Source organism: Equus quagga, chromosome 17, assembly GCF_021613505.1.
Source record: "Equus quagga isolate Etosha38 chromosome 17, UCLA_HA_Equagga_1.0, whole genome shotgun sequence".
NCBI classification, from domain to species: Eukaryota; Metazoa; Chordata; class Mammalia; order Perissodactyla; family Equidae; genus Equus; species Equus quagga.
In genome coordinates this window covers 19,043,742-19,068,684 of record NC_060283.1, presented here as the reverse complement: position 1 = coordinate 19,068,684, position 24,943 = coordinate 19,043,742, and the positions used below count along the sequence as shown (strand labels likewise).

Here is a 24,943-nt window from a genome sequence, read left to right as displayed (position 1 = left end):
GCAATTGTGGATGGAGGATATAGATTCAGTAGGGAAAAAAAAAAACAGTCACTTTTAGTACAAATTGATATTGTCATGATAAGAGCTGAGAGATCATCAAAAATTTTCAGAGTAAAATTGATTTGAATGTTTGACATTGTCTAATCTATCTGATGTCCTATATTAGTGACCAAACAAATGATTATATAACACTTGAATTTCTTCTTAAAAGTTTACCCTAAATAGCAGAGCGTGGAAATGCCACCTCTCTCTCGCTCACCTTTGTCTGAGATGGAATCTTCATTAATCTGGGGCATTGAGAGTCTATGATGAGCAGAATCCCCTTGTCGAAATGCTACTAACCTAGTCTTCCAACTCTGCATGTCAGAATATTGATCACAGTAGTTATTGATGGTTCACTTATATCTGATTACTAGCTACAATAATGTCAGAAAGAATCTGTAGCTTGGCTCTTTTAGAATAAAGAAAATTCAATTAGGAATGACTGAATTTAAATCATGGAAGTCTGTAGAATAGGCTTATACTAAAATTAATGTAAATATGATTATATATAATAAACTATAATGTGTTGTGAAATTCTGAAACAAATGTCTAAATATTGTATACATGTGACACCCCCCCACACACACATACACTGTATAGTTTATTGAGCAGTGACTTGGTGTTAGACATTGTGCTCATCACTTTATACATGAGATCTCATGTTGTGCTCATAACAAGTTGATGTGGTTTGCTTTTTATTTATTTTCATTTTTTCTGAGGAGGATCCCTGAACTAACAACACGAGTTGCCACTCTTCCTCTACTTTATATGAGGGTTGCTGCCACAGTGTAGCTGATGAGTGGAAGCCATGCCTTAAGCTCAATCCTAATAGTTAATATTCTGCCAACCTTACTCACAGCCTGTTCTTCTCCCTTGGTATTTTATTAATTGTGATAAAATATACATAACATAAAAGTCACAATTTTAACCATTTATCTCCAGAACTTTTTCATATTCCCGAACTGAAACTCCATATCCATTAAATAATTGCTCCTCATTCCCCTTTCTTCCAGCCCCTGGAAGCCAATCTTTTACTGTTTGGTTCTATGAATTTGACAAATTTTTATACTTCATCTAAGCGAAATTATGCAGTATTTGTCCTATCAATGACTTATTGCGCTTAGAATAATGACCTCAAGACTCATCCATGTTGTCACAAATGGAAGGGTTTCCTTAGTTTTTAAGGCTGAATAATATTCCATGTATGTATATACCCGATTTTTTTTAATCTATGCATTTGTTAATGGACATTTAGGTTGTTTCCACATCTTGGCTATTGTGAATAATTCTGAAATGAACAGAGGACTGCAGATAATTTCTCGAGATCTTAATTTCAATTCTTTTGGATAAATACCCAGAAGTGAGGTTATCAGATCAAATGGTAATTCTTCTTTTAATTTTTCCCCCAATTTTATTTATTTATTTATTTAAATTGCAGTAACATTGGGTTATAACATTATATAGCTTTTGGATGTACATCATGATATATTTAGAATTCTGTGTAGATTACATCATGTACACCACCCTTTCCAAAAACTAATTATAGTCCATCCCCTCACATGTGAGCCTAATCACCCCTTTTGCCCTCCCTGCCTTCCCCCATGGTAACCACCAATCCAATTTCCATTGCTATGTGTTTGTTTGTCGTTGTTTTTATCTTCTACTTATGAGTGAGATAATACGGTATTTGACTTTCTTTGCCTGACTTATTTCACCCAGCATAATACCCTCAAAGTCCATCCATGTGGTCACAGATAGCCAGATTTCATCATTTCTTATGGCTGAGTAGTATTCCATTATGCATATATACAACATCTTTTTAATCCATTAGTCCCTTGATGGGTACCTAGGTTGCTTCTAAGTCTTGGCTATTGTGTATAATGCTGCAGTGAACATAGGGGTGAAAGTATCTTTATGCCTTTGCATTTTCAAGTTCTTTGAATAAATCCCCAGGAGTGGGATAGCTGGATCATATGTTAGATCTATTCTTAATTTTCTAAGGATACTCCATACTGCTTTCCATAGTGGCTGCACCAGTTTGCACTCCACAAGCAGTGAACAGGGGTTTCCATCTCTCCACACCCTCTCCAACATTTGTTGTTTCCTGTCTTGTTAATTATAGCCATTCTGACCGGAGTGAGGTGCTACTTCATTGTAGTTTTGATTTGCATTTCCCTGATAGCTAATGATGTTGAGCATCTTTTCACATGCCTGATGGCCATCCATATATCTTCTTTGGAGAAATCTCTGTTCAGATCTTCTGCCCATTTTTTAATTGGATTTTGGGGTTTTTTTGTTGAGCAATATGAGTTCTTCATATAATTTGGATATTAATCCCTTATCTGATATGTGGTTTGCAAATATCTTCTCCCAATTGTTAGGTTGTCTTTTCATTTTGGTGATGGTTTCCTTTGCTGTGCAGAAGCGTTTTTGTTTGACATAGTCCCATTTGTTCATTTTTTCTTTTCTTTCCCTTGCCTGGTCAGACATGGTACTTGAAAATATGCTACTGAGGCCAATGTCAAAGAGCGTACTGCCTATGTTTTCTTCTAGAAGTTTCATGGTTTTGGGTCTTACATTCAAGTCTTTAATCCATTTTGACTTGATTTTTGTGCATGGTGTAAGGGAATGGTCTACTTTCATTCTTTTGCATATGGCTGTCCAGTTTTCCCACCAACATTTATTGAAGAGACTCTCCTTTCTCCATCATATGCTCTTGGCTCCCTTGTCGAATATTAGCTGTCAATAGATCTGTGGGTTTATTTCTGAGCTCTCGATTCTGTTCCATTGATATAAATGTCTGTTTTTGTTCCAGTACCATGCTGTTTTGTTTACTACAGCTTTGTAGTATATTTGGAAATCAGGCATTGTGATACCTCCAGCTTTGTTCTTTTTCTCAGGAATCTTTTGGCTATTCAGGGTCTTTTGTTGTTCCATATAAATTTTAGGATTCTTTGTTCTATTTCTGTGGAAAATGTTGTTGGAACTTTGATAGGGATTGCTAATCTATAGATTGCTTTAGGAAGTATGAACATTTTAACAATATTACTTCTTCGAATCCAAGAGCACAGAATATCTTTCCATTTCTTTGCATCTTCTTCGTTTTCTTTCAACAATATTTTATAGTTTTCAGTGTACAGATGTTTCACCTCTTTGTTTAAGTTTATTCCTAGGTATTTTATTCTTTTTGTTGCAATTGTAAATGGGATTGTATTCTTAGTTTCTCTTTCCACAACTTCTTTGTAAGTGTAGAGAAACGCAACCGATTTTTGTACGTTGATTTTGTATTCCGCGACTTGACTGCATTCCTTTATTCTTTCTAAAAGTTTTTTAGTGGATTCTTTATGGTTTTCTAGATATAAAATCACGTCATCTGTAAAGCATGACAGTTTCACTTCTTCTTTTCCAATGTGGATCCCTTTTATTTCTCTTTCTTTCCTGATTACTCTGGCTAGGACTTCCAAAACTATGTTAAATAAGAGTGGTGGCGTAGACATCCTTGTCTGGTTCCTGTTCAAAAACTGAGAGATTTCAGTTTTTCTCCATTGAGAATGATATTTGCTGTGGGTTTGCCGTATATGGCCTTTATTATGTTGAGGTATATTCCTTCTATACCCATTTTATTTAGAGTTTTTATCATAAATGTATGCTGCACCTTGTCAAATGCTTTCTCTGCATCTATTGAGTTGCTCGTGTGGTTTTTATTCTTCATTTTGTTAATATGGTGTATCACGTTGATAGATTTGTGGATGTTGATCCATCCCTGCATCCCTGGAATGAAACTTATTTGATCATAATGTATGATCTTTTTAATGTATTGTTGTATTTGAGTTGCTAGTATTTTGCTGAGGATTTTTGCATCAATGTCCATCAGTGATATTTGCCCGTAATTTTCTTTTTTTGTACTCTACTTGTCTGGTTTTGGTATCAGGATAATGTTGGCTTCATAGAATGAGTTAGGATGCCTCCACTCCTCTTCAAATTTTTGGAAGGGTTTGAGAAGGATAGATATTAAGTCTTCTTTGAATGTTTGGTAGAATTCACCAGGGAAGCCATCTGGTCCTGGACTTTTACTTTTTGGGAGGTTTTGATTGCTGTTTCGATCTCCTTATTGGTGATGGGTCTATTCAAATTTTCTACTTCTTCTTGGTCCAGTTTTGAAAGGTTGTATGTTTCTAAGAATTTATCCATTTCTTATAGATTATCCAATTTATTGGCATATAACTTTTCATAGTATTCTCTTATTATCTTTTGCATTTCTGAGATGTCCATTGTAGTCTCTCCTCTTTAATTTCCGATTTTTTATTTGAGCCTTCTCTCTTTTTTTCTTGGTGAGTCTAGCTAAGGGTTTGTCAATTTTGTTTATCCTTTCAAAGAATCAGCTCTTGGTTTCATTAATTTTTCTATTGTTTTTTTAGTCTCTATATCATTTATTTCTGCTCTGATTTTTATTATTTCCTTCCATCTGCTGATTTTGGGCTTTCTTTGTTGTTCTTTGTTGCACTTTTATATTGTCTATTTGGGATTTTTCTTCTTTGTTGAGGTAGGCTTGAATTGCTATGAGCGTCCCTCTTAGAACTGCTTTTACTGTATCCCACAGGTTTTGGCAAGTGGTATTTTCATTTTCATTTGTCTCCAGGAATTTTTTGTTTTCTCCTTTGATTTCTTCATTGACCCAATCGTAGTTCAGTAGCATTTTGTTTAATCTCCACATTTTTGTGGCTTTTTTGGTTTTCTTCCTGTAGTTGATTTCTAGTTTCATACCTTTGTGGTCAGAAAAGATGCATGGTATTATTTCGATCTTCTTAAATTTATTGAGACTTGTTTTGTGGCCTAATATGTGATCAATCCTGGAGCTGTTCCATGTGCATTTGTAAAGAATGTATATTCTGTGGGTTTTGGATGGAATGCTCTTTATATATCTCCTAAGTCCGTCTAGTCTCATGTGTCCTTTAAGGCCAGTGTTTCCTTATTTATCTTCTGTTTGGATGATCTATCCATTGGTGTAAGTGGAGTGTTAAAGTCCCCTACTATTATTATGTTACTGTCTGTTTCTCCTTTTATGTCTGTTAATAATTGCTTTATATATTTAGGTGCTCCTATGTTGGGTGCAGAAATATTTACAAGTGTTATATTTTCTTGTTGGATTGTTCCCTTTACCATTATATAGTGCCTGTTTTTGTCTCTTGTTACAGTTTTTGTTTTAAAATCTATTTTATCTGATATAGGTATTGCTACCCCTGCTTTCTTTTTTTTCCCATTTACATGAAATGTCTTTTTTCATCCTTTCACTTTCAGTGTGTGGGTGTCTTTAGGTCTGAAGTGTGTCTCTTGTAGGCAGCATATACATGGGTCTTGTTTTTTTCTCCAACTCACCACCCTATGGCATTTGATTGGAACATTTAATCCATTGACGTTTAAAGTAGCTATTGATAAATATGTATTATTGCCATTTTATTCCTTTTTTTTCTGGGTATTTTAGTAGTTCTTCTCTGTTCCATTCTTTTTTTCTTGCTCTCTTCCCTTGTGTTTGGATGGCTGTCTTTAGGAACATGTTTGATTTCTTTTGTCTTACTTTCTTGCTTGCTTATTATAGATTTCTGATTTGTGATTACCATAAGTATGCTATTCAATATTCTATGTATATAGCAGACTATATTGAGTTGGTAGAACTTTTAGCTTGACCTCTTTCTAAAAGCTCTACTTTTTCACTCCCCTCCTCCCACATTTTATGTTTTTGAAATCATATATAGTCGCTTGTTTAGTGTGTGTCTATCCATTACCCTCTTATCATTGAAATAGGTGATTTTAGTACATTTGTCTTTTAACTTTCATATTATCTTCACAGGTACTTGATCTGCTACCTTTATTATATTTTTATCTTTACAGGTTATTTTATTGCCTGTTTTTTGTTGTTGCTGTTTTGTTTTTTTGACATTTTTTTTTATCTCTATTTGTGGTCATTGCTTTCCCACTTAAATAAGTCCCTTCAGCATTTCTTGTAGAACTGGTTTCATGGTGATAAACTCCTTTAATTTTTTCTTGTCTGGGAAGCCCTTTATCTCTCCTTCCAATCTGAATGACAACCTTGATGAATAGAGTATTCTTGGCTGTAGGGATTTTTGTTTTAGCACTTTAAATATGTCCTGCCATTCTCTTCTGGCCTATAGGGTCTCAGCTGAGAAGTCTGCTGATAGCCTGATGGGCTTCCCTTTATATGTCACTTATGGCCTTCCTCTTGCTGCTTTTAGGATTCTCTCTTTGTCTTTAATTTTGGGCAATTTAATTATAATATGTCTTGGTGTGGGCCTCTTTGGACTTATCTTGTTTGGAGCTCTCTGTACTTCCTGAACTTGGATGTCCGTTTCCTTCTTCAGATTAGGAAAATTTTCATCTTTTATTTCTTCAAATAAATTTTCTGCTCCTCTGTCTCTCTCTTCTCCTTCTAGGACACCTATAATCTGAATGTTGGCATGCTTGATATTGTCCCAGAGTTCCCTCAGACTGTTCTCATTCTGTCTAATTGTTTTTTCTTTTTTCTGTTTTGCTTGGGTGATTTCCTCTAGTCTTTTGTCTAGCTCACTGATCGGTTCTTCTGCATCCTCTACTCTGCTATTGAGTCCCTCTAGTGAATTTCTCATTTCCAGTATTGTATTCTTCCTTTCTGATTGTTTTCTTTATATGTTCCAGTTCTTTGCTGATGTGCTCAATGTGCTCATCCAGTCTTCTTCCCATATCTGTGAGCATCCTCATTATATTTTGTTTGATCTCTTTGTCAATAAGTCGCTTGTTTCTGTTTCATTTAGCCCTTTTTCTGTGTTTTTGTCCTGTTCCCTTGTTTGAAAAGTATTCTGTTGTCTCCTCATCATGCCTCTTTCTCTGTGCTTATTTCTATGTATTAGGTGAGTCAGCTACGTCTGCTGATTTTGGAGGAGTGGCCTTTTATGAGATGCCTTATGAGGCCCAGCAGTGTGCTTCCCTCTTGTTACCAGTCCAAATGATCCAGGAGTGACCCCTTTGTGGGCTACTTGTGTCTTTCTGCTGTGGCAGCATTTGCTCTTACTGAGGTACCCAGGGAGTCTAGTCTTTCTTTCCCTGGCTAGATGTTTGTAAATCCTGTTTGGGGAGCCTCAGCACCATTGGTTACAAAGTCTATCAGCACACTCCTATTGCAGTTTTCCTCTTAATTGGGTTGGTACCCAGTGTCGCTGGTTACTAGGCTCAGGAGCTTACAGTTGTGGTATGCCTCAGGCCTACAAGGCTGTTGTCAGTTCTCTTAGGAGTGCAGCCTAGTGGGGCTGACCCTAGGCATGGAGCACTCAATTGTTTCAGGCTTTGGAAGGTGGGGCTGATCCTTTTTATGGCTATTTGTGAAGCACATGTCTTCTGCTGCTGATAAGTCTTACCCTCCCCTCCCCACCAGGACCACACACGCTGTCAGTACAGTCCTGGTCAATGCATACTTCTCAATCCCCTGGAGAGTACCCTGATACAGCACTGCAGAGTCCCCAACCTCTCCACCAATGCCCCCCACAGTTCACCTGGTCCTCACACAGGCCCTGCCCCACAGAGGCAGACATCCTTGCATGACTGTAGAGGATCAAGTCAATTCAGGCTGAAAAGTAGCCTGAGGGCTTGCTGTTAGGTGGGGCCAGTCCCTAGGGCGGGTTGCCTGCCCTGGCTGAACTGGATTAAATCTGTGCACTAGTGGGCATGGCAGACCCCTGGGCTAACAGGCCAACTGTTGAACCTCTCTGGAGCTCATGGGCATCTGTGTCAGCCTGCCTGGAGCAGTTCAGAACATTGGTGCCCACCAATGTCTCAGTCTCTGGAGAGGTCCCTCCTCTCACCAAGATGCCCCCAGAACCTGCCAGGTGGTTCTCATTTCACTAAAGGACTGTCAGCCTCCTCTTTGGTGATTTTAGGTTGCTGCAATGAGTGAGTTTGTGCATGGGCCCTTTAAGACCAGTGTCTTTTAGGCTTTAGGCTGATAGCTTTTCTAGGGGTATCCTCACTGCAGTTAATAGCCAGAAAAGCCAGCCAGTAAGACCCCCATCTCAGTTGGGCTGAGTCTGAAGCATGCTTATAGCAGTATCGGCTCCTACTCGGGAGCTCGCTCCTCCAGGGAGGGCTGTGTACTTTAGGGTGGCTCCCGCCTGACCAGCTGAGAAGATCCACTGCTCCCAAAAGTGGCTTTTTCCTCTCCAACAGGGATTTCTGCCTCTTCTTCCTTAGTCAGGGCTGTCCCTTGTTGTGGGGGTTCTTTTTATCCAGTTTTCAGTTTTCTCTCCAGGGCAATTTTTCCAAAAATAGATGTCACCTGGTTGTGTTTGTGGGAGGAGATGAGTTCAGAGTCTGTTTACGCCACCATATTGAGGAGATCTCCCCTCTTCTTTTAATTTTTTGAGGAAGCTTCATACTGTTCTACACGGATATGTACAAATTTACATTCCCACCAACAGTGCATAAGCATTCCCTTTTACCACATCCTCACAAACACTTATCTCTTTTCTTTTCAGTAATAGCCATTTTAACAAGGATGAGGTGATATCTTATTGTGATTTTGATTTGCATTTCCCTGTGGATTAATGATTTTAGCATCATTTCATATACTTGTCCATTTGTATGTCTTCTTTGGACGAATGTCTATTTAAGTCCTTTGCCCATTTTTTAAATTGTGCTATATTTGCAGTTGAGTTGTACCAGTTATTTGTATATTTTGGATGTTAACCCCTCATCAAACATATGGTTTGCAAACATTTTCTCCCATTCTATAGGTTGCCTTTTAATTCTCTTCTTTCCTTTTTTGTACCTAAGCTTTTTAGTTTGATGTAGTCTCATTTGTCTATTTTTCCTTTTGTTACCTGTACTTTTGGTGTCATATCCAAGAAATCATTGCGTGGTCCAAAGTCGTGAAGCATTTCCGCTATGTTTTCTTCTAAGAGTTTTAGAGTTCCGGGACTTACATTTAAGTCTTCAACCCATGTGAGTTGATTTTTTGAATGGTGTAAGATAAGGGTCTAACTTCATTCCTTTGCATGTGGATATCCAGTTTTCTCAGCACTATTTCTGAAGAGGCTATTCTTTTTCAACTACATATTCTTGGCACCCTTGTCAAAAATCTGTAGTCTCATCCAAATGCATGAGTTTATGCTGGGCTTTCTGTTCTCTTCCACTAATCATATAACTTTTTGTGCCAGTACCATCATGTTTTAATTACTATAGCTTTGTAATGTGGTTTGAAATCAGGAAATATGATATCTCCAGCATTCTTCTTCTTTCTTAGGATTGCTTTGTCTATATGAGGTTTTTGTGATTCCATATGAATTTTAGATTATTTTTTCTATTTTTGTGAATGTTGCTTTTGGGATTTTGACATGGATTGTATTGACTGTAGTTTGCATTGAGTAGGATGGACATCTTGACAATATTGAGTATTTACAATCCATGAACATGGGGTATCTTTCTACTTATTTGTGTCCTTTTTACCTTATTTCACAAATAGTTTGTAATTTTCAGTTACAAGTCTTTCATCTTTTTAGTTAAATTTATTTCTAAGTATTTCATTATTTTTGACACTATTGTAAATTTGATATTATTCTTAGCTTCCTTTTGCATAGTTTGTTCTTAGTGTATACAAATGTAACATTTATGTATGTTGATTTTGTATCCTGCTGTTTTACTGAATTTGTTTATTGTTTCCTACAGGTGTTTTTTCTTTTTTGTCTATCCTTAGTTATTGCTACAGATAAGATCGTGTCATCCAAAAAGAGTGATACTTTTACTTCTTTTCTGATGCGGATGCCTTTTATATCTTTTTCTTGCCTAATTGCCCTGACTAGGACTTGAAGGACTACGTTCAGTAGAAATGGCAAGAGTGGGAATCCTTCTTTGTTCTGATTCAGTTGTTCACTTGTAGAGTTGTTGAAAAAAGAATTTGTTCAGTTGTTGAATATGATATTATCTGTGGGCCTGTCATACACACTTTTATTATGTTCAGGTAATTTCTTACCATTTCTAGTTTGTTGAGAATTTTTATCATGAAAGGGTATTGATTTTTTTTCAGATGACTTTTGTGTATCTATTGATCTGATCATATGATTTTTATCCTTCATTCTGTTAATATGTTGTATCACACATTGATTTTATACATTGTATCATCCTTGCATTTCAGGAACAAATCCCACTTGATTTTGCGGTATGATTCTTTTAATGTGCTTTTGAATCCAGTTTGCTAGTACTTCATTGAGGGTTTTTGCATGTATGTTCATTAAGTATGTTGGCCTGTGGTTTTCTTTTCTCGTAGTGTCTTTATTTGGCTTTGCTAACAGAGTAGTGTTGGCCTTATGAAACAAATTCATGTGCTCTTTTTTCTTTAAGTTTCTGTAAGAGTTTGAGAAGGGTTGGCATTAATTCTTCTTTAAATGTCCGGTTAAATTCACCAGTGAAACCATCTGGTTTGGGCTTTTCTTTGTTGGAACATTTTGGATTACTGATTCAATTTCCTTGCTCATTTTTGGTCTCTTCAGATTATTTATTTCTTCATGATTCAGATTTGGTAGGTTGAATATTTCTCAAAATTTGTCCATTTCTCCTAGGTTATCCAGTTTATTGGCACAAAATTTTTAATGATGATCTCTTATTTATTGTAACTCTGGTTGTAATGTCTCTTCTTTCATTTATGATTTTGTTTGAGTTTTCCTCTTTTTTTCTCAATTGGTCTAGCTAAAGTTTGTCAATTTTGATTATCTTTCTTAAAAAACTCAGTTTCATTTTTTTTTCTATTTTTCTGGTCTCCATTTCATTTATTTCTACTTCAATTTTATTATTTTTTCCTCTGCTGACTTTGGACTTAATTTGTTCTTTTTCTCATTTCTTCAGGTATAATGTTAGGTTGCTTATTTGAGATATTTGTTCTTTTTTACTGTAGGTATTCTTTGCTATAAACTTCCCTGTTAATCTCTCTTTCACCACATCTCATAAGTTTTGATGTGTTTTAATTTTTTGTTTGTCTTGAGATGCTTTCTAATTTCCTTTTTGATTTCTTTGACTTATTGGTTGTACCTAGTTTGTTTTCTTAATTTCCATATATTCGTGAATTTCCCAGTTTTGCTTCTGCTACTGATTTCTCGTTTCTTTCCATTGTGTTCCATAAGATACTTTGTATGACTTCAATCTTCTTAAATTTTTTAAGACTAGTTTTGTGCCCTCACGTATGATCTATTCTGCATAATCTTCCATATGCACTTGTGAAGAATGTATATGCTGCTGCTAATGGATGGAATGTTTTGTATACGTCTGTTAGGTCTGTTTTCCTTATAGTGTTCTTTGACTCTATTGTGTTTGTATTGGTTTTCTGTCTGGACATTCTATCCATCATTGAAAATGGAGTATTGGAGTCTCCTACTATTATTGCATTGCTGTCTATTTCTGCCTTCAGATATGATAATATTTGCTTAATATATTTAAGTGTTCCAATGGTGGGTGCATATATATATTTCTAATTATTATATCTTCATGATGAACTGACTCTTATCATTGCATAAAGTCGTTCTTTATCTCTCGTGACAGTTTTTGTCCTAAGTCGATTTTCTCTGTAATAAGTATAGCCACCCCTGCTCTCTTTTCTTTACCATCAGCATGAAAATTTTGTTTCATCGCTTCACTTTGTACCTTGTTGTGTCCTTAAGCCTTACATGAGTCTCATGTAGACAGCACATAATTGGACTTCTAAAAGTCCATATGGCTATCCATGCCTTTTTCATGGAATTATTCAATCTTACATTTATTCATTCACAAAATAAATGCATATTTAGAGCCTAGAATATTTTGGCACTGTGATAGATGATGTGTATATATCACACTGTCATTAATTATGTAAATATATACACAGTTACATGTACAGGCAGTATAAAATAAGTTTTCTTGATATTGTCTTCCTGTTTATTTTTAGCCTGTGGGTCATGGACTCTTGCTACAAAACTGATTTCAGTAAGCACTCTTGGATAAGTTATGTTTCAAATGTGAGAAAAACATGGATTTAATAATCGCTGTCCTGTGTCCAACCCCACCAAATCAAACACATGGACTATTATCCAGAATGTACTCTGCACCTATTAATTGTGCATGATTCCTTTTCCTTAATTGTTGCCTCACTAATCTAAAAAAATTATTCAGTAGATTTTGAAACAGGAATCTACTGATGAACTGTCTTTTCAAATCCTAAAAAGATTAGCAAGCAATCTTTGCAAAAATGGCATCTGAAAAATTTTACTTATTCCCACTTGGTACTGATAAATATCATTAGGACACTTTTGAAGATGCAATTTGGCCTTATTGAAAAGTATATCTCTGGGCATGCTTTGGGATTAAATTTGGATGGAGTAAATGTGAAATGTTCATAAAAAGATCTGATTGTAGTTTTCTCTATGCTGGTTTTTGATCTTTGGCTAGGATTAAGCCTTATTGTGTCCTGAGGAAAAGGTTTCCCACTGAGAACACTACTGGAATATGTTGTTTGATTGTCCTTGGTATAGAAATGCCGGTAGTCAAGGTTATATACCTATATACCCTGGGAGGTGTGACCTTTTAATTCATGATTGACTGAGAGGCTTTAGGAGGCGGGATTCCCAGCTATTCTTAGTCCCCTCAAGTTGAATGATTTAAAATGTATGGATATAATATTTTTTCCATGAGTGCCTAGGAGTCAGTGTATCATAATCTGTATGGGGGAAAAGAGCTTTACCTCCTACTGTATGATGGAGAACCGTGAGGTCATAGAGTTAGGAATTTTGCTCATATGCAGAAGTGATTGAGAAAATCACACTCATCTAAGCTCATGTGTAAAAGACACTGAAGGGATGGAGGCTCCACTTCCATTTCCTCTCATTCAGCCTTTGATGTGCAGTTGGTTTCAAACTTGCCAGGAATCATCTGGGTGGGTGTGCTTTGTGGCACTTTGAGTTCAGACTATTCTTCTACCTAAGGAGATGATGAGGGATAGGCATGGGCATTCTCTCCACTCACAAAATGATGCACCACTGAGAGAACTTCTTGGAGCAAGAAGTGAGAGTCCTTGGGGATCAAGAGAAACACTTATTCACTCATGTAAAGAATGGATTTCATCAACTTGACTGGTTGGTAGGAGTTCTTCCATGGCAAGAGGATGCCAGAAAAGACAGAATGACTGATCCATAGTGAGAATTTTTAAGCAAAGATACAGAATACATATAACTCTGATTGATCATTGATTTCAAGCAGATAATAAGAAAACTGGACATTAATCTTCTCTATAATTTATTGTTCTGGGACCCAAATCCTCAGATTTACCAGGGCTAATAGATATTTTGAGAGAACTCTGGTAGTTGATGGAATGGTGAAATCATTCAAAGAGGTGGTGAATTCAATAGGAAAAGCAAGCCTCCTAATTTATAGAAGGAAGGGTGTATTGGAACGGGAAATTAGCTAATAATGAGAATTTTTTAGGAGACAGAAGAGTATGAGTGAGGTTGGGAATAAATAAAGGAGGGAAGTAAGTGGTTGCTGAGATCGGAAATGAAAGTGCTATTTCCTTTTTTGGCCCTGGGTTGCATGAGAGTGTCAGTTCAGTTTGAACATAAAGATTAATGACCAGAAAAAAAAAAAAGATGATAATTAATGAATTAAGATATCTGGAGAGAAAGGAGGCAATTATATGCAGAACCCACATATATATACTATAATTAAAAAGGAGACCACACATATTTTGATAGTTTGGACAGGAAGGCAAAAAGGGGTTATGGATACAATTATTGACGAGGAAGCTTAATATTGAAAGAATGATTCTGTTTTGGTCCCTATCTTTCTGACAAGTAGGAGGAATAGTACTATCCTTGGATAAAAGGAAAATTTGTGGGATAAAGGTAATAAGGAATTGTTGAAAAATTTGAACATATGCTGAGAAGAATGTGTAGGAAGAAGGAACTGTCTAGTAGAGCCAGAAAATTTATTCAAGAAGCTTTGAAGATCTCATTCACATTTGAATTCATAATTTTTGTTGGTATACCCTAGTTTATAATTTTCTTCAATATTGCCTCACATTTTAGGTGGAGGTGAAAATAAGATGGTGTATAATTTTATGGTTTAAATATTTTTTCTAGTGTAGTGTGTTACACTGAAGGAGAAAAATTGCCCATCCATGGATGAATGGATAAAGAAAATGTGGATAAAGAAGACACACACACAATGGAATACTACTTAGCCACAAAAAAGACAAAATTAGGGCAAGCCTGGTGGTGTAGTTGTTATGTTTGGCACACTGTGCTTTGGCAGCCTAGTTTCATGGGTTCCAGTCCCAAAAGCAGACCTATACCACTCATCAAGTCATGCTCTGGCAGCAACCCACATACAAAATAGAGGAAGATTGGCATAGATGTTAGCTCAGGGCCAATCTTCCTCAAACAAAAATAGGAAGATTGGCAACAGATGATAGCTTGGGGCCAATCTTCCTTGCCACAATAAAGAAAAGAAAAGGAAGTAAAAACTGTTATTCCATTTGTAACAACATGGATGGAACTTAAGGTTATTATGTGAAGCAAAGGAAATCAGACAGGAAAGAAGGATTACCGTATGACTTCTCTCATATGTGGTAGATAAACAAATACATAGATCAGAGAGCAGATTGGTGGTTACCAGAAGGAAGGAGTTGGTGGAAGGCAAAAGAGACAAATTGGCACATATATATGGTGATAGATGGAAACTAGACTTTTGGTGGTGAATATGATGCATTCTATATAGAACTTGAAATATTGGTATGCACACCTGAAATTTATATAGTTTTATAAACCAAAGAGACCTTAGAAAAACCAAAAAGCTCTATTTGGACTTGGTTTTGTAAAGATTTCTATGTATTCATTCTATATTATTTGAGAATCAAGATAACTGCAAAAATGATGTTAACATTTTCCCTCCTTATTACTGATGTCTTTTAAAATATAGTTACTCAATGTTTTAGTGAGCGTTAGCTGCATTTTTCTGTTTTAACAAGTGAATTCTGAATTCTCATTGGCTCAACACATACAATTTTATTCCCCATTCTGGTCTAATCCAATGAGGCTTACATGATCTTTTAGGGCAGCTCTATTCAATGTAGTAACTCAGTAATCCAAGTTTCTTCCACTGGGTGGCCCTACCATCTTATTTTTTGTCTTCCATGCTTGCTGCAGCAAGTAAAAAGAAAGCTGGAGACTAACACACTGATTCTAAATGTTTCAGTATGAGTGTGACACCCATCACTTCTGCAAACATGGTCCCACTTACAAACAAGGGGACTGGAAAATATGGTACTAGCAAATGGATTATTAGTGATCAGAAAATGGTTTGGCTATGTTTGAGAAAATGTGATCTCCCATTCAGAAGATTGTATACTAAACCATCAAGTGTTAGTCTGTATGGAATATATATTTAACATAAAATACAGGCATGATTATGGAGTAATTTGCATTAATTCAGCCCTCTTGAAGGTAGAAGTGAAATTACTAAGATTTACAGGACTTCTGTCCTGGTCCAGATCTGGATCCCATTCCTTTATCTAGGTTCTTTCTCTTAAAATTGCGCTGGTTCTGTGTCTCAAATTATTTCCCATCTCATTGGTCTGCAATTAGTCTGAAATTTTCTATTCAAATTTGAATATGCAGACTCTCTGTCTTGATTACACAGATATCATCAACTCTCTCTTTTGTGCCTGATACTTTTGTGTGTGTGTGTGAGGAAGATTGGCCCTGAGCTAACATCTATTGCCAATCTTATGCTTTTTTGCTTGAGGAATATTGTTACTGAGTTAACATGCATGTCAATCTTCCTCTATTTTATGTGAGATGTCACCACAGCATGGTTTGACTAGTGGTGCTAGGGCTGCACCAAGGATCCAAACACACAAACCCTTGGCCACTGAAGCCGAGTCTGCAAACTTAACCAGTACGCCACCAGGCCGGGCCCTTGTGCCTGATACTTTTATTTCTCTTAGCTAAGGCATAAATCCATCCAATAAAAGCTACTTTGGAGGTGAAGTGGTGTCCAGGATGTCTTTGACAAAAATAATGCTCTACTCACTGGGAAGTCACATGCAAGACTGCTCTCTGAGTATGCCTGGATGAATTGTATATATCTCCTTGGCTTCAGACAGATGAAATAATTTATTCTGGGAATAGCCCACATTACAATATAAGTAGTGCCTCCTGGAAGTGCGAACACAGCAGAACTAACTTCGGGATGAGTCTTGCCTGAATGACTCTTTCATTCCTCAAAACTAATTCATTTCTAGTTGATCTCTATCTCTCACAATAATAAATCAACCTTTACTACAGTAGTTGGGATCAAAACTATGCATTTTCAATAAAATACTTTGCCATTAAGCCTTTTGTCTAAATACTTTAATAACTTGGCCTATTGGTTATATAATCTATACCTGTAGCTTTACAGAGAATTGTTTTACTGAATACATAAATTCAGAGATTTTCCACACACTTTGACATTTACCAATGTCCATTTGATCAATAATTTGTAAATGCAAAGATGTTTTTAAGTGGAGGAGACATTAGTCATCATTTAATCAAATATCGATATGTTATAAAAGAGGAGTCATTAAATATTCCAGAAAGAAGTGGAGCAAGATATACTTAACGTCACATATTTTGACTTCAAGATCATTATCCTTTCTATTAGTCACACTTGTTCTTAAAACATGAAATGATTGTGTTTTTATCTTCTCTAGTCACATGGATTGTTACCCAAGATTACTCTGTGTCTCCAAAGCTTCCTCATGGCATTTTTTACCTCTGAGTTTCTGACAGTGTAGATTAAAGGGTTTAACATGGGCATTAGCATAGTATAAAACACAACCACCACTTTATCAATGGGGAAGTTGATCACGGGCCGAAGGTACACAAATATACAGGGGACAAAGAATAGAATGACTACAGTAACATGGGAGGCGCAGGTGGAGAGAGCCTTCTGCTGTCCTTCAGTGCTGTGCCTGCTTAGAGAGCACAGGATGAGGATATAGCAGGAGATAAGAATAGAAAAAATGAGCATACACATCAGCCCACTGTTTGCAGCCACAAAAAGTCCAAAGATGTGAGTGTCAGTGCAGGAGAGTTTTAGCAGAGGGAAAATGTCACAGATGAAATGATCAATGACATTGGGAGCACAGAAGGGCAACCAGACGATAAAAAGAATTTGAATCAGAGCATGAAGAAATCTCCCAGAACAAGCGATGGCCACCAGGAGGCCACACACTCGCCTGTTCATTGTGATTGTGTAGTGAAGGGGCTTGCAGATGGCCACATAGTGGTCATAGGCCATCACTGTGAGCAGGATGATCTCAACTCCTCCAAAGAAATGCTCTTCAAAGAGCTGAGTCAGGCACTCACTGAAGGAGATGGTTTTCTTTTCTGCAAGTAAGTCATATATCATTTTGGGAACCACAGTAGAGGAGCAGCAGCCATCTATGAAGGATAAGAAAGACAGGAAAAAATACATGGGGGAACACAGAGTTCGTTTCGTGGTGATCGTCACAACAATGAGTAGGTTGCCTGCCACAGTGGGAAAATAGATGATTGTAAACACAGGAAACATGAGTTTCCACACATCTGGGCTCTGTGTCAGGCCAAGCAGGATGAATTCTGTCACGTTGTTCATTCACTCCATGAATCTTGTTTGGCATATGGATAATTGATTTATCTGTGAATAACACAGGAAATTCAATTGTGGCAGGTAAATTTTGATCAAGCAAATAATTTCTGTCAGGATTATTTTCTGTAAATCTGATGGAAACCCCAAACAGGTAAACCCAAGACTTAAAGTTGGGCCATATTATTAGTTACATAATGAACACATAACCCTCTTCTCCCACCCTACCCCCCACCCTGGCCATGCACAGCCACTCATTCATATGCACAGCACGGTTTTATGACTTTTGACATGCCAGGCACTTTCTTGTAATTGTACATAAATGGATATTGTCTCATCAATTGCCATAATATTTCCCCCCTTAGAAAAACAGGAATAAAAAGAGGACCTTTAGGGAGGAGCAGGGGCTTGAATTCAAGAGCCTACACCCCCATGTCTCTCACCAGTCACTTATGCTGATGAGGCTATGCTGGAGAGTTTGTTATTCCTTCTATTTTTTTAACTTCTTTCAGGGTCAATATAAAACATTACATAAATTCAATTTGGAACTAAGGGTGATGTGTTCACACTCCAGAAAAATTGAACTGAGTGAATATTTGAGGCTCCAGGAGGTTTGCCTGGCAGTTAGAGTGCGAGCTTACAGTACATTCAAATAGAATTGCCTAATAACACCATCAAAAAAGAAGGCAAAAGGGGCTGGCCTCGTGGCTGAGTAATTAAGTTCATGTACTTGCTTCAGTAGCCCAGGGTTTCACCAGTTTGGATCCTGGGCATGGACCTAGCACCATTCGTAAGGCTATGCTGAGGTGGCGTCTCACATAGCACAACCAGAAATACCTACAACTAGAATATACCACTGTGTACTCGGGGCTTTGGGGAAAAGAAGAAGAAGGAGGAGGAGGAGAAAGAGAAGGAGAAGAAGAAAAGATTGGCAACAGATGTTAGTTCAGGTGCCAATCTTTAAAAAAAATGTAAAAGGATATCCTGAAGTGGATAAAACAGACAGCATGATGCAAGGCAATTCCCCAGATTTATTTAAAACTTTTGAATTCACTAGTTGGAGAACTTCTGTCATGTTTAGGCGTCAAGGGCATTTTGCAAATCAAAACTCAACTTAAGGAAGAGTATCAAAAATTCTCTGGATCTATTTAGAAAACAGATACTTTTAAGGTGAGGAAACAAAAATGTCATAATTTGTTTGTCAGTGTGTGTTCTTTACAGTCAGATGATTTTTCTACTCTGTTGTCATTGATTAGTAGCCATGTCATGTTGTATACAGACTTAGTTTTACTGTGCCTAAACATTCTCATATATTAACTGGAAAAATAACAGATGGCACAGAGGAATTGAAGAATATCATTATTACATAGGTCAAAGTTTTATCCTAAAGGTAAAATGCATGACTTTTCACACACTCCAAATTCTTACTAAAAGAATAAAAGTGAAAAAAAATCCAGATAGTGTTCTTATCCTTGAAATATTTTATTGTTATAATATTAAGAAAGAAGGTAGAAGAAGAGAGAAAATAAGTGAACTAAGTAATCAAGAGATTAGAAAAGCAATCAATTATATTCAGAAAATGGTTGAATGCAGAAATAAATACATCAGACAATAGAAAAATACTAGACTTGATAAATTCAAAAGCTTTTTAGTATTTTAAAAATACAAATAAAACAAATGAGGACAGATAAGCTTGATGAGAAGCACATATGGTCAGATTGCAAAAGCATATTATTTTTAGAGAATATTTAAAATAATATGTGTAGTTCATAAAAGATTTTTCAATAACTGGATAGGTGTTTTTCAAAATAAGGTAAGTCTTCTCTTCATGCCATCACCAAACAAAAAAAGAAAGAAAGAAAAAGAAAGAAAGGAAGGAAGGAAGGGAGGAAGGAAGGAAGGAAGGAAGGAAGGAAGGAAGGGAGGAAGGGAGGAAGGAAAGAGGGAGAATAGTGAATATTAAAGACTTCAAATAAAAGGAAGATCTGTTCCATAAAAAAAGGAAAGAAAGAAATATAAAGCTAATCTCTGGATGGGGAAGGGTATTTTAAGCAAAATGCATTGGTATAAAACACAGAACAAAACTAATGGATTCAACTACATAAAGATATGGAACACACTGGAAAAATACTTGCAACAAGTATAACAGATTACCATTATTGTAGAAATAGTTTTTACAAAAAAAAAGGTGTACCCACACCATTATAAAAATAAGGGAACAACTAACAAAAAGATAACATTCAGAAGAAACATTAAACACCTAAAAATCCTCTATTTCATAAGTCGTCATAGTCAAAGTCATGAAATATAGGTTAAAACAATGAAATACTTTTAACTGTAAAACTGGAAAGATTTATGACAAGTTATATTGTCCGGGGCTGGTGAGTGTGTGTTGACATAAAATATTCTGGAAATAAGTTTGTATATAATAAGGGCTTTATAACTGATCATGTCTCTTGGTCCAATACTCCTCATGGTTGGGAATCTATTCTAGATAAAATAGATGGACCAAACTTAAGCATACAGGTTGTATTTCACAATGGTTTTATGATAATGAAAAAGTGAAAACACCACAAATGTCAACATAGAAAAGAACACTTAAGTGAAATACGCTTAGTAAATATCAGGTGGACATTCAAGTTATTCGCAAGAAGAATTAATAGTATGGAAACAGTCTTCCAATATAACATTGAGTGAAAAACACGTGATATAAAATGGCTCACTTATTATGACCTAAATTGTCCCAAATGACATATATACATAGAAGAGTATCTGAAGAAAGTGTACTGATGACTAACAGAGCTTGTTTGAATTATAATTTAAGAGCTATTTTTGCATTCTTCTTTTGAAAATTTTCTGATCCAAGTTTCCTACAGATAGAATATATTACCTTTATAATTAAAATAATTTAATAATGAAATTTTATTTTCTTATCTCAGGTCTGGGTTCATAATATCTTGAATGACCACTTTTCATAGAAGACTGAATATGTTGGTCATTATTCATAAAAATCTGTGACAGTAGAAACAATGGTTTAAATCTAACTCACCTGTAAGTTGAAGACTATTATCATCCTGGGAAAAAAATACTAACAAAGAAATCATAGATTATACCTACCTCTCTGAATGCATTTATGACAGAAGTAGCAGGTTCATTTCACACTTAGGCATCTTATTTGTAGAGCACTCTTTTTGTGGAGGTAGCAATCACTGACCCATCACTAACGCTGCTTTGCAGGTTCATCTATTTTTGTCTTAAGTATAATATATGTTTTCCTCATTTAGTGACTTGAAAATGATTGCTAAGAATGACTTCCGAAATAATGCTGAGCTCATGGCCTGAGTTTGTGTTTGCTTTATAGGGTCACACCATCCTCTGTGTGTGAGGCACAAGCGTCTCAGTTCAGATAATGAATTTCTTTAGTCAGACAATTTCCAAAGCATTTGGCTTTAAGAGAAATTGACGGAAAATAACCTAACCGTTGGAGGACTTCTCTTTCTAAGCCACCTTACTACACATTTGCCAGTTTTTCTTGGTGGCCATGTAAAGTATATTTAAAAGCCACTTGATTTGAGATCTGGCCCAATTTAAATCCCTGAAAATAATGAACTGTGTTAAAGCAGAAAAATTAAAGATTGTAAGCACCATAAAATCAGCAACAAATGATAGTTATCTTGGAGTGGCAAGTGTCTGAAGCTAATTCTTTTAAGCCTTTTTCTTGGTAAGCCTGTGCTCAGCCCAGAGATGTCTCCTTTGGTCCTTGGGTGTCTGGATCCAAATGGGTTCTGTGACTGGTTTTGCTTAGACAGTCTTCCCAGGTCTGTCTTTATCAATATTTCCACTTGTGGTTACAGGGAAATATGTAAATGGGTATCATTCAAGTGCAAGGAGTTAAGGAGGCTCTGATCTCTCAAATCCTAGAGGATTAGAATTAACAATTTCAACGAAGATGGCAGCCAAACCAGTTTATCCTTTCTCCCTTGTGGCCATAGCATCTGTGACTAAGGGGGCCTGGGAGAGCCAGCTGAGCTGGGTTTGCAGCCTTTCTATGACTGTATTTAGGAAGTGATCTTACAGTCTAGGACCCAAGGCACAAAATCTTCTAGTCGTTGGAGTATAGGTGCATGACCCAGTCAGAGTCTGATACAGTTATAGGAGGATTGAGCAAGATAACATATGAAAATATCTAAGTCATCACAAAATTGCTATTCTTCTGTTAACGCCCTTGGATAGACACATGTAGGTTAGAGAAATTGCTCTTTAATAATACAAATCTGAATCATGCTTAAGAGTAAGAGTTTTGCTACCTATTCTATTGGCTAACTGTATGATCTTGGGCAAGTTCCTCAGTCTCTTTATACCTGAGTTTCCATATTTGTAAAAATGGGTGATAATGGTACCTATCACGGAACTATTGTTGGGGTTCTATGAGATAATGTGTGTAAAGTGCTTACAGTGGTGCCTGACATAAAGTAAAAGCTCACTGTTGTCTTTTTCTGTATAGGAAATCAGAGCTCATAGTTTGAACAATTTTGGTTTCTGGCATGAATTGTCTCAACTCATAGATACAGCTTATTATCTTCTTTACTCTTATGGTTAGTAGAATCTTGGTAAATAGAGAAATTAGGAGAGAAGAAAGACCAAGTTTTAAAGTATTGAATACTAATTCATAAGTTATTATAATTCTAAATTTTTTCTATGAGTGTTTGACCTTCTCTTCATTAAAAACATCTGAGAGTGAAGTTGAAAGTCCTTGAAAAAGTTGCAGAAGATAAAGGAAATGTGGATGCAATGAGAACTAACAAATAACGATCATTCTGTATTTATGTCACTCTACTAAGTGTGGTATTTTATCTAATTCTCACATAACCCCTATGAAGGAGATATTAATAATTCTCCTTCATATATGTAAATATGTAATAATTACATATAGGGAAATTGGTCTCATGGTGAGCATCATTTGGTCAAGATCAAAAAAGCTAATATTTGGTAGAGCCTGGATTTAAATACAGAGTAATCTAATTTCTATGTCTGAGCTCTATCTGTCATGTTATTGCAGGGCACTAGACACTGGTCCTGTGATGTGTCTCATGGACTGGGAATGAAGGGAAGGGAGGGTCTGATTCAGACCAGCTGTGCATTATTTAGAGTCTTTGGATCTACCACCAATGGCAGGCTGGACACATTCCTCAGATGGATCCCATGTGCAGCAGCGACCATAAAGGAGTACCATAGAGAAAATAGAACATCTCTTATCTTCCTTTCCTATGTTTGGCCCCCATCTAGGAGATCTGCCTAAGGACTATCTTAGGAGTTTTGTTCTTGGAAATTTCCTAATGCCTGCAGAGTAGAAGAGAATTCTTAGCAGAGGTTCAGACTTATGAACAGGGACATCCTCTACATGCATCGGACATGGTAGAATTCTGGGGAAATCATACACCAAAGACATGAACCTGGGTATGATTCCAAGTTCTATTTACTGTAAGAGTCCATGCTTGGCATTTAACTTACCAGAGCCTGTAAAACAGCCTTGAATACATTGGGGTTATTGGGAGGAATACCACAATATAGTATATAAAATGATCCAGCTAGTGCATTATGCATACAAAATTCTTGGAAAACATTTTCTGAATCTATGTGAAAGAAATATTTGCATTTTCCACCACTGTAATACTGTTGACTATGATTTTTTGAATCCCGGCTAAACTGTGATCCTTGATAAGTTACTCAACTTATCTGTGCCTCAGTTTCCTCTTCTGCAAAATAGAGATAATAAGATTTCCTCAACTGGTTGTTATTAGAATCACATTAGTCACTAAAGTGGGACAAGGGATTGAAGGTAACTATTTTTCCAGATGGGCAAAACTTGATCATGTTTAATTGTCAATAGGAATAGCTAAGAGAGAAATAAGAAAATGAGAGAGAGAGAGAGAGGAGTTACAGGCTTAGGAGAGAAAGGGGAGTAATTAATAGAGGCATATTAGAGATGGCAGACACTGTTAGTTGCTGACAGAGTAACTATTTCCCATTTATTTCTAACAAAACTCCATTTGTTCTGGTGTCGGGTGGCCATGGATTTGGGCACAAGTGTTGTCCACCCCCAGGCCACAGGCGTGAATCTGAATGAGTCCAAAACAATTATGGTAATACTCTTCTCCTTCCAGTGACTAACCTAAGGATAGGCATGTGACACATTCTGGCCAGTGAGACATAGAAAAACTATGGAATTTCTTCCAAGTGATGTTTGTTTGTTCCTACTAAAAGAGTCATGAGGAAAAACTTATCTTCTCTGTATTATGCCTTCTGCAAGGGGTGCTGGAATTGCCACTTAGTGATGCATCAGTGGAGTTTTGGACTGGGAAGTTACCTCAAACAGCTAAAAAGTACACATTGAAAGATGACTGCTAGGTTGTTATTGGAATTTCTTCAAAACTGCTTTTATTACTGAAGGACACAACGTTATGCTGAGTTCTGAAAACTCAATTGTCCCGGGTTTTACCAGATAATCATTCTAGTAGGTAGGTAAATGAGCAGAAGTTCATTTTACTAAACAGAAATGCAAATCCAAGAACATATGAAAGGGGGAACCCGTTGCATACATGAACAAAGGCTGCTTTTCCTTTGATTCCCTCCCTATGATCAGTTATTGGCGGATGCCTAACAAGAGGTATAACTTACAGGTGATGACTTAAGAGTGGAGAGCCATCACTTAATCTGGAAAGCAGCAGGATAGAGACCAATTAATTGAAGAGGAAAATGTGAATCCACTCAATGGATAGAATTAAGTGGTTTTCTTATGGCAGCAGAAGAACTGGATTATAACTACAGTAATCAATTTTATTGATCTTGGGGCAGTAGCAATGGATTGTCAATAGAGTGCAAAATGGGAAGATATGGGGAATGCTGGGTTATATCAAATGAAGGGTATAGGTGAAAATTAGTTCAAATAGTAAGAAGAAGCAATTGCTGCTAAAAAGGGAGCCAATAGATGAATAATAATGTAACTGTTATTTTGTTTATTACTGGTATAACCATAAGGTTATTTCGAAAAAATATAATGTTTATATTGATGATCAAATACATTAGGAAATTGAATTAAAATCTCCACATGATGCTCATTCAATGAAAGCTGATTTGTTAGAGGATGAACTAAAGTTAGTTAAGAATCAATTAATTGTTACATTAAATCAAAATATTGATACTTTTCATGAAGTTAAAATTTCAGTGGTGGTAG

General features: G+C 36.4%; 1 protein-coding gene across 1 annotated transcript; it reads right to left on the bottom strand.

The window, feature by feature from the left end:
* Window positions 1-16,788: 16,788 nt before the first annotated feature.
* On the bottom strand, window positions 16,789-17,762 carry LOC124229343 (olfactory receptor 4C5-like). The gene is given in 1 exon segment (XM_046644514.1): window positions 16,789-17,762. A coding segment is annotated over 1 exon segment (939 nt). The 5' UTR covers window positions 17,728-17,762.
* Between the last annotated feature and the right edge of the window lie 7,181 nt (window positions 17,763-24,943).